Genomic DNA, 11002 nt, shown 5'->3' with positions numbered 1-11002 from the left:
TGTTTGGATTTTTTCACGATCTTGTTTGACCATGCTTAGAATTTTGTTCTTTTTGAATAATTTTGTTCTTCTTGATGTTGAACTTATGATATACTAGCTTTTAAGAACAGAGCCATCATCATCGTGACTCCATAAGAACCTTAGTTGTGTTGTCTCATCTTCTACAAGTTTTCACTTTATTCTCTGTTCTAAATTAATCTGCAACTCAACTGTGTTATGTATTTAATATTAAGCAGAAAACAAAATAGATCTTCATTCTCCTTGGCTACTATTTCTTCCAGCAAACTAAACTAGTATTTTTCTTAGTTGACCAACAAAAGTTTAAATTAAACTTATATGCATATTCTATAGCTTAATCTAAAATTAAATTTGTTATCCCATCATTGTTCCCCAAATTTGATCAGTTGATTGTGGATTATGGATCGGTGTGAAAAGATTTTGGGTGGAACTTAAGGTTGGTGAAAAGGCGACAAGAAAACAGCGTTAGTGACGAGTCGTGGCTTATATTAACATAAGCTCTTTTCAGCCAAAAAATAGAAACTTCAGGATTTTGTTGGATTCTTTTAAAGAGTTTGATATTTATTATGGCTAAACAAAAGTTAGAGCTTAAATATGCCGAAATTAGAGAGTTAGAGATTTAATAAGCCAAAAACCCGTGTTCTAGAGAAGAAAGTGTTCAAATATTGAATGTTGACGGAGGTAAGCCTCCGTGGGCTGGATCTTTTCCGACGGAGTCGTAGCTTATATTAACATAAGCTTTTTTCAGCCAAAAAATAGAAACTTCAGGATTTTGTTGGATTCTTTTAAAGAGTTTGATATTTATTATGGCTAAACAAAAGTTAGAGCTTAAATATGCCGAAATTAGAGAGTTAGAGATTTAATAAGCCAAAAACCCGTGTTCTAGAGAAGAAAGTGTTCAAATATTGAATGTTGACGGAGGTAAGCCTCCGTGGGCTGGATCTTTTCCGACGTTTTTCAATGGCCTTTTGTTGGATTCCGCCGCGTGGAGGAGCCGAAGGACAATCAACATGCGATAGAATCCTAAATTGCACTCCCTTTGGAGTGGTGAATCCATCTTCCTCTTCTCCTTCTCTCTCGTGTGGGTCAACTTTCCTCAGTTTGAATATTTTACTCAAACATTAAAAGGTTGAAAGAAAAGTTTAATCGGATTCAAATGTTGTTTTTATCTTTTTTGACCATGTGGCAGATTGAATAGTATAATGCTGAGTCTTAGCTTTCGTTGTAAACAATTAAATTTCGGATAAAACGTGATAAATAGTTATGCAATATATAAATCCGAAGAAAGGAATGATTCAACTTTGAATCTACGAAAAGAAAGCGTATGAATTTCAGTTGCTTAATCATATATCTATAATTCGATGGAAGACGAAACAGCTTAGTAAAAATATACTAAGATAAATAATAGTAACAATAATAAATAAACACAAAATCCATGCAAGGCAGTACTAACGAACACACTTATGTATTAGTGAGGATCATATGCGACTTATATATGTGTTCTTGAGAAGGAAGTGTTCAAATCTTGACTGTTGACGGAGGTATGCTTCCTTGGGGTGGACTTTTTACGACGTTGTTAGATGGTCTTTTGTTGGACTTCGCCAAGTCCATCTTCTTCTTTCTCTGGAGCTTGCACCGGAACCTTCACTGTAAACAACTTTCCCGGAGAATCCATGGCCTAAACAACGAAAAGTAACTGGTATGTTAATTACTTCTTTTTTTTTGCAAAAGGTATGATAATTACTTAAAACGTAAAATTAAAACTTTCTTTTCTTCAGAGACAGATGAGAACCTGATTTTCTTGATTTTTCTTAACATATAACTGCAAACTAAATGGTTCCCCCTCTGGAGTGGGGAATCCATCTTCTTTCTCTGGCTTCTTATTGATCGGAGCTTGCACCAGATTCTTCAGTGTAAACAACTTTCCCGGAGAATCCATGGCCTAAACAACGAAAATGTATTGGTATGTTAATTACTTTTTGTTTTTTTGCAAAAGGTATGGTAAAAGTAAAACTTTTATTTTCTTCACAGACAGATGAGAACCTGATTTCCTCGAGTTTTCTTGATAAATGAATGCATACTGAATTTTTCTTCTTTCTCTTCTTTCTCCTGCTTGTTATTGATCGGACTCTTCCCTTTAAGCGACTTTCCCGGAGAATCCATGGCCTAAACAAAGAAAGCGAACTGGTATATGTTAATTACTTGAGTTAAAAGATAAAACTAAAAACTTTCTTCTTCAGAGACAGATGAGAACCTGATTTTCTTGAGAAATAAGCAAAAAAGCAAAGTTTCTTTAAAACTGTATATGACTGAAGAAGCTTTGAAGGAATATATATACCAAAAGAGCTTTGAAGGAATATATATACCAAAAGAGCTTTGACTAGTGGCTATACTTTTCAGCTGAGCTTTGACTAGTGGCTATAACTACTCAATTTCTAGATTCACCAGAAGGTCTTGAGAATATACTTCTTCAGTTTCATATATATCAAATATATTTTCAGCTAAGCTTTGACTAGTGGCTATAGCCTTTTGACTTGTGGCTTATAGCTTATTTTAAGAGTGTGAATAGACAAATAATAATAATGTTCTCTTAGTCCTTTCTTTAACATTCTTTATTTATTGTCTTTAACATTCTTGGGTAACCAAAGTCATCACCGTGTTACTGTAACATGAAGTAATAATATGAAACCAAATGAGCTTAAAAAAGGTTACAAGAACGGGTAACTAGTCATCGACTTGAATAGTGAATCACTCTAAAACGAGCTCAAAGAGGTTACTAATCATCGACTTGAATAGGATTAATATGAAAAAAATCACTAAGATGAATAGTGAATCACTCATAAACACATCAGAAATTTATAACCATCTCTTCTCTCTTACTACATTTTGTACATAGCATTCACCATCTATCCACAGAAAGGCCCCCACAAGCATTTATCTTATTTGTCCACTCTGTAAAGCATTTATCTTATTTGTCCACTCTGTAAAAACAACACTCGGTTTTCGACAACAACAACAACAGAGACTTAGAGAGTTTTGTCGACAAAAACGAAACAAAAAAAATTCAAGATTCCGCGTATGCATTTGTCAAGACGCCAGTTTGTTGGAGGAGCTATTTCATCTTGCGTGAGATCTCAATGTAATTCAAAAGCTTCTAGAGCCTTCCCACTGTCAATAGCTTCCTTTGCTCTCTCCATTGCTACAGTAACATCTTCTGCTCCTTCGCACCCCAATAAATGATCTACAATCCCAGCATTTAGGACGATTATATCATAAGCCGCTCCTTTTTCACCACGCAGCGCTGCCAAATCCGGCTCTATGTGCTTCGACACCTTCTCATTCAATAAAGGTATATCAAGTTCTTTCTCTTTCTCTTTTGTGGGTAACCATTGTCCCCAACAGTGTGAAACATAAGAGGTCTTATCGAACGATCAGTTCAGTTTCTGTTGGCTGAAACCCATAGTTTCTTGCATTCACCTCCAGGTTGAAACTCGGATTACCTAAAACTTGACGCTATTACTTACATGGTACTGCGATTACACCGAAAAATATATAAAATTTACGAATCTTAATGAGAGAAAGAAAAACAATCACAGAGTTAGTATCCTAGAAAATAAATAACATTATAATATGAAATTATTGATGACTGTAATGCATAGGATTCTATTCAGCTCGAAACCGACTATTCAATTTACTTGGACATTACCAACCATGATGTAGACTTCTATTTAGACTTCAAGTAGTTGTAGTTATGCCGTGTGGGTCAACTTTCCTAGTTTGAATATTTTTACTCAGAAAATTCGAGGTTTAAAGAAAAGTTGAATCGGAGTTACATTTAAAAAAAAAAATCTATTTGACCAAATAATTGTTGATTTTGGATGTAAATCCAAAGTTGAAGCATGTGGCAGACTGAATAGTCTTAAGTTGAACATGTTCATGTAAGCAATCAAATTTCTAAAAAAAATGTGACAAATAGTTATACAACATACAATCAAATTTTCCATTCACTTAATACGCCTTAAGATTACAAGTTCAAGTCGTTAGAATATAAAATTAACATGTTCTTGTCCAGGCACCGATAAGATTACGGATCTAAAGACTCATAACGTAGAAGGAGTTCACAGAAACTGTATGAATTTCAATTGCTTCATCATCTTTTATTTTACTAAAAATATACAAAAAAAAATCAAGATAAAATCGTAACTAAAAAATTGGATAAATTCCATGCAAGGCATTAACGAACGTATTAAAAAGCTAAATATGTATTAGTGAGGATCTTATGCGACTTATGTATGTGTTCTTGCGAAGAAAGAGTTCAAATCTTGAACGTTGACGGAGGTAAGCCTCCGTGGGGTCGTCTTTTGTTGGATTCCGCCGCGCACAGGAGCCGGAGGACACTGAAGCAGCGGTGGAATTTTAAATTGTGCCCCCTTTGGAGTGGTGAATCCATCCTCTTCTTCTCCTTCTTTCTCTAGCTTCTTATTGATCGGAGTCTTCACTTTAAGTGTCTTTCCCGAAGAATCCATTGGCGAAGAAAACTGAATAAACAAAAACAACAAGGAAAATAAACCCTTTGACCTAAACTGGTTTGTTAATTACTTTAAACGAAAAAATAAATTCACTCTTCAAGGGAAAATGATAACTGAGTTTCTTGAGTTTTCTAAGAAAAAGGAGGAACAATAAGAAGATTAGCTCACACCAAAAAAAATATATATATAAGAAGATTAGGTTTTAGGGCTTTTTAAGTTTATCTACTTGAAGAAGCTCATGAAGAGAAAATACCAACAAGAAAAAAGAGAGGCAAAGAGTCGTGGAGAATCTGATATCATTTTTAGTTTAATATTATATATAAAGGTAGAATATTTTCCATCTAGAAACTTTATTTTATCAACGATTAAATAACTCTTCGTTAATCCTCATAATGTGAATGAAAAATAAACATGAATCACTATCACGTCCATGTTCATAACATTTTTGATATGAAAAGAATAAGAAAAAAATATTGAGAAGCTTCTCCACTTAATATCTAGATAATTACTCAATTCACCATAAAGAAGAATATACTTCTTCCGTTTCATATATCAAATATATATACTTTCGGCTAAGCTTTTTTTAATTGAAATTAATGTCGTCATTTTATGGATTCAATGAAAAAGTTTATGTAAACTTGAGATTATTTTGTGTGGGTTATCCAATAAATACAAAGTATTTTAAAGAGAATAAGAATGGGTTTTTACAGAGTAAGGAACGGTAGTTATAATAGTATTTTAAGAGTGAATATACAATAATAATGTTATGCGAGTCCTTTTTCAGATTCTTGAGTTAACCAAAGTTGTCACCGTGAAGTCATCATTGAACTTTTTGAAACTAGTCATAATCCCTGGCATTGTCCTCAGATGAAAGACCCCGAAAAAAAGAAACCAAATGAACTCAAAGAGGTTGCAAGAACATGATAATGTTTGTCTGATCGATCATAGAGGGATCGAATACAAACTGTGGGAAAGGATACTGGTCATCTCGAAGAAACCACCTTGTTGCCCACATTGGTGTGGAAAGATATGATCTGAACTTCTTCCATCAATAGCAAAGGATCAAAATCCCATCTACAAAGCAATTTCATAGACCAATGAAACACAAAAAAAAAGGATTATTTTCTTGGAACTGATACAGGGAAGCTCATCTTGCTATATGTTCTGCTGGCACATCTATATGAGCTGAATTCTTGTGAATCACTAAAAACACACACAAACATGAGAAATAAACATTTCTCCTCCAGATTCTGTACATAGCATTCACCAACTATCCACAGAAAAGCCCCCACAAGCATTTTATCTTATGTGTCCACTCTGTAAGAAAACAACACTCAGTTTGCAACACTCCAGACTTGGAGAGTTTAATTTGTCCACAAAAAAAGATTCAAGGGAAAGGTGTATGCAATTCTCTATTCCGTGTATGTCAAGACTCCAAGATTGTTGGGAGGAGCTATTTCATCTTGCGTGAGATCTCAATGTAATTCAAAAGCTTCTTTAGAGCCTTCCCGCTGTCAATAGCTTCCTTTGCTCTCTCCATAGCCACAACCACATCCTCTGCACCGTCACATCCCAATAAATGATCTACAATCCCAGCATTTAGCACGATTCTATCATAAGCAGCTCCTTTCCCACCACGAAGTGCTGCCAGACCAAGCTCTATGTTCTTGGACACCTATCAAATTCAACAAAACTATATCATTATTTTTTTTTGAGTAACCATTGTCCGCAACAAGTGTGAAATAAATATGTTTTAAGAGGTCTAACCGAACGATCAGTTCTTGGAGTCTCTGTTGGCTCAAACCCGTAGTTTCTTGCGTCCACCTCAAGGTTGAAACTCTGACGTGACACCCCTACAATTACAAAAGTTACTCAAGTCATAAGTTGCATGGACCAACAATCTAAACAAGTGACAGCTCTTGATTAGTTGACATAGCAATCTAGAATGGCTAATTCGCCAAAAAAACACTTCCATCACCAATGGAATATAGTAAGACTAAGACTCCATGCCAACTATGGAGTCCCATTGGTTCATATAAAATATCAAAGCAATAGATTCTGCAATGAGACTAGGAACGTTGTTTTAATTAGTTGTTCTTACCGTCAGCTTCTAGAGCGGTTTCTGAACTCAAAGAACGGAAACCAGAACAGTAGTTAACTGGAAACCCTTTTGATGCAGTTGCAGCTCGCACCCTTGTTGTCATTGAGAGTGCCCCTTCTTCTCCCTGCATTTACCAAACGAGAACTCTTGTTTATTCCCTGAAATCTTCACACTGTAAAAACTTAAAAGAAAAGAGAGTTGACCTTAACCACCAAACCAGAATGAACACCTCTTCTTCTCATAAGCATTAGGAGAGGCTCTTCGTAGCCTTCGTGGTAAAACCCCGCCACGATTGATTCCTTCCCTGTCGCCTGCAGTTAAAAGACAGTCCATGAAATGTACGTATAGAGTATACAAGCAGCTTCTCTCAAGTCCTATGGAGCATGTAACGCGGTCACCTCTGATAGATCCCCTTACCCTTACAAACTGCTGAACTTTCTCCGTTGTTGCCAGAGGAGGACGCTTCTTTATATGCTCCCTCATTCCCACTAGCGAATATCTGCAACCACCAAAAAGAAAAAAAAAATAGTACACATTAGCATAGCTCCATGTCTAAAGCTAAACAAAGGAATAACTCAAACAAATATTTATCAGTTATCATACAAAGATGGCCGAGCTTCCCGTAGACTAAGATATGCAAATCCAGCCTTCTCATCCTATAATTTAAAAACTAACAGGGTCATATAGTGATAAGCTGGCTATAGAGCCCTGTGGGACATTAGTTAAAACTATTGTAGGCACCTCGATGAGTTCTTTTGCCTGGTGAACAGACAAGCTTGTTTTTGCTCCCATAAACTTCAGCATTTGCTCCTCAGTCACACCCCCCTGGACCAAAAAGTAAAAACTTATCATCTTTAGGAAACTGAAAGAGATTAATTTTCGTTATTACTACCTTCGGAGGCATCCATTCAACGCCATGGAGCAGTGACGATTCACCATAGCAAGCTCTAACAGTAGCCACAAACAGCGTGCTCCGAAAGAACCGAGTGTTCCCATCATAAGGCTCCCCATAATGTGTCAACGACTTGACATCAGCAACAGAAGCACCCCCTGAAAATTTAGTTAAAACATGTGTTAAACTCAAGTCATAACTTTCATTTGAATAGTCTGGTTTCTTACCAAGCTCGTCATCAAAGGCAAGGCAGTAAGCTTTAAGCTCACGATCCGTCTCTCTATTCATACGCTGACCGATCAAAAACGCCGAAAGCAACGACTCGCTCACTCCAGAGGCTAACCCCCCATCTTCACTTCCAAGCGGCAGAACGTCTCTTAAAACACCCTTGACCTCTTCATACCCAAGATGACCACCTGCCAAAACCTCTCTAAGCGCACCAACCAACCTCATCTCCTTAGATTCATTGCCGACAAAACTTGGCCCAACAGAGTTGCTAGTACCCAAAAGTGAGCCTTCAGGGTCTGCAATGAAGAGCACATCAGGAGGTAGCGCCCGGACCAGGAGCGGCCAGAACACATCCATCGCCCGCTTTTCGCCTTCGCTCCATTGAGTCTCCTCAGGAAATGCGTTTGCACGGATTGTCATCCCAGCAAAGAATGCACCAAGCTGCGCCTTTGAAACTGGCTCTTCTCCTTTTAGTTCCCCTCTAGCTGCATCATAGTGAGAACTAGTAAAGACTCTTTTTTTTCAGTCTAAAATTCTTTTATTCAATATTGTCTGTCAAAGACAGTAACATAAAAGTTGATACGATACATCGTATCAAGAAAAACCAAAACAAGCTCTTCTAGAAACAATCTAAGCCGTTAGAAAATAGAATCTGACAAATACGGCTATAAAAAAAGAGATCGATGATGAAGTCCAAACAGAAATTTGGTTCCATGTTGCCAAATACATTGATATATCCACTCAAGAAACTATACAGAGTCAATCACTAAACAGATTGTTGATTCTGGAAATGAAAAATCTCGGTGTACTAGTAAAGAACCACATGTATGTATGTATTTTAGGATGAGGAAAAATACTTTTATTAGGATAAAGAATATCGAGTTTTGAGGTTAGTATAAATACCGGATCTATTCATTCACATAATCAATAAACAGATATTTTCCTCAATTAGTTTTGTTTTTTTTTAAGTTAATTAGCGTTTGTTCATAACACAAACCAAGAAGCCTAACCAAATCTTCTTTTACATTCTTAATCATAACAAGCTGAAGATATAAAGTTTGAAACTTTAATATAAAGGCCTAAGCTTTCTTGATAACGATTAAGTCAAACATGAATCCGCTGATGCTTCTTTACCTGATCTGAGTATAGTATCAAACACCTTGAAAGCCTGTTCTTCACTGAGGGGTCTTGTCTGAGTAGGTCCGGTGCAAACCCTAGCTTGCGCGTCAAGAACGGTAGGGTTAGCTTTGGGAATCTCCGATCTACGGTAAGTGGAAGAAAGAGCCGGATTCTTGATATCAGACTCCTTGAGCCCAAACTGCTCCATCATTGCAGAGTCCAACACTGCTTTCATCTTCAAACCACCACCGTGAGGGAGGAGCTTCCGCCGCCGCGGATGGCCGTTGAAATCGGTTAAAGGGAACCGGAGGCATGAGGAAGGCAGGGCGTCGGAGTAGGTAGGCCTCTTGATCTGAAGCGACGAGATGGAGAAGGAAGGTTCGGGGCTGAGGAGAGCTTTCATCGGATTGGATTTGTCTGTGTTAGTCTCGGTGTGGGAGTTTCTCAGATTACGGTATGAACCAAAACGTTAAAACTTAACACTACTTTTTATTACATAATTTTAATCAGACTAAAGTTGGTAATTAATTATTTTGCTTTTTTTCTTGCCTTTTAAAGATATGATAAGTCACATTCAAGTTCGCATCTTTGTGACTTTACAGGGAATGTCTCATGTTCTATTTATAATGAACTTGGCAGGTACAACAGAGAGCAAGGCAGATAATCAAGCTGAATACCCCGCCGAGACAACAATCGGTTCTCGAATTTGATTTAAAACAGAACATCCAGGGTAGTGTTTGTTGCTTCTGGGGTTTCTCTCTTTATCCATACTAATTTTTGTGTCCCATAACAAATTTGGCCGGCTGTATTTCCATTGATCCTCCATGCTCCAAAAACTGCATGTAATATCACTCTTTATTCATTTTCACTTTTGAATACTTTTCATTTTAATTGATGTTTTGAAATTAATGCATATAGATTAAGAAGATGCAAAATTTTTACATAAAAATATCATTAACAAAACTAGTTCAATCAATAAAAAAAATCTAATATTATGTAATTGATAACAAATCTCAAGCAATATTAAACTTTTATCCTTTTTTATCAAAAAACTTTTATCTAAGATAACTAAAACATCACTTATTTATTTTTGCAACAAAAATAATTTATTTAACCATCAAATAAATTGAGCTCTGCCTGCGAGATGATGGAACACGAGGCTTATCTACTCCGGTTCTCTTTTATAGGCGAGTCTATGGGCTGCGATTTTGCGGACAAAAAGACGAAAAACTCTTAGACGATTTTCTTTGAACCCACGTTAAGACGGGCTTATTGGGCCTATAGTTTTGTCATTAGTAATTGAAGAACAAAACTTCAATTGTCGACCAATCCTGTGCCAGATCGTCTAGTTCATTTGGTTTGTGGGCTCAGCTCCACCTCTTGGGTTCGATTAAGGCAGAGAGAAGAGAAAGAGTGATGATACTGTGATTAACATGTATATGTCAACTAGGTGTTTTCATGCAGTTAGTAATTTATTGATTTGGCCAACGATGATGCCTCCACTACAACAGAAGAAATGGAAGCATTGACAAAACAACTGACCATGGCTTTTAGAGATGAAAATACTTTCTGGGAACAAAAGAGCAGAGACCAATGGCAGGCTGGTCGAGAAAGAGATCGAAGTGGAGAATGTAGCTGTTCAATACTTTCGAGATCTTTTCTCCACCTCTTTGCCAACACAATTAGACCCCTCTCTTCGGTTTATCTCGGAAAAGGTGTCTAATAACGACAATAGGTTACTCTTCGAGGAACCGTCGGAACGAGAGATCAAGAACGCCCTTTTTGATATAAACCCAGATAAAGCTCCAGGCCCTGATGGTATGACCAGCAAGTTTTTCCAGAAATTCTGGCGAGAGATGCGGCAAGATATTATCAAGCTTGTCCGTGATTTCTTCGTAACTGGTAGCTTTGACCCGCTGTTGAACCAGACCAATATCTGCCTCATCCCAAAGAAGAAGAAGCCACGGGAAATGACTGAATTTAGACCTATTAGTCTATGCAATGTCAGCTATAAGATTATTTCTAAACTCCTCTGCAGAAGACTAAAGAGAATTATTCCACACTTGATATCGGAGACACAATCAGCCTTTGTGGCCAAACGTTTGATTACCGATA

The 11002-nt window shown here is 36.9% G+C and overlaps 2 protein-coding genes across 3 annotated transcripts; both read right to left on the bottom strand.

Moving 5' to 3' along the window:
• Positions 1–1338: 1338 nt before the first annotated feature.
• LOC106325840 lies at positions 1339–2473 on the bottom strand. Of its 2 annotated transcripts, none has more exons than XM_013763891.1 (4): positions 2273–2473; positions 2062–2202; positions 1811–1960; positions 1339–1696 (listed from the first exon to the last, which is right to left on the bottom strand). In XM_013763891.1, exons 2-4 carry the CDS (start codon positions 2179–2181, stop codon positions 1595–1597), a joined length of 372 nt encoding a protein of 123 aa, XP_013619345.1. In that variant the 5' UTR covers positions 2182–2202; positions 2273–2473; the 3' UTR covers positions 1339–1594. The 2 variants fall into 2 exon arrangements, with proteins under 2 accessions (XP_013619345.1, XP_013619344.1); XM_013763890.1 differs by having other exon boundaries at positions 2062–2184; positions 2273–2470.
• Positions 2474–5728: 3255 nt separating this feature from the next.
• Positions 5729–9456, bottom strand: LOC106327621 (anthranilate phosphoribosyltransferase). The gene is made up of 10 exons (XM_013765819.1): positions 8903–9456; positions 7768–8253; positions 7541–7698; positions 7390–7473; positions 7252–7304; positions 7066–7147; positions 6852–6959; positions 6649–6772; positions 6315–6400; positions 5729–6222 (listed from the first exon to the last, which is right to left on the bottom strand). Exons 1-10 carry the CDS (start codon positions 9288–9290, stop codon positions 6001–6003), a joined length of 1791 nt encoding a protein of 596 aa, XP_013621273.1. The 5' UTR covers positions 9291–9456; the 3' UTR covers positions 5729–6000.
• Positions 9457–11002: the final 1546 nt, after the last annotated feature.

The sequence above is a fragment of the Brassica oleracea genome, chromosome C2 (genome assembly GCF_000695525.1).
Source record: "Brassica oleracea var. oleracea cultivar TO1000 chromosome C2, BOL, whole genome shotgun sequence".
NCBI classification, from domain to species: Eukaryota; Viridiplantae; Streptophyta; class Magnoliopsida; order Brassicales; family Brassicaceae; genus Brassica; species Brassica oleracea.
This window is presented reverse-complemented; position numbering and strand designations above follow the sequence as displayed.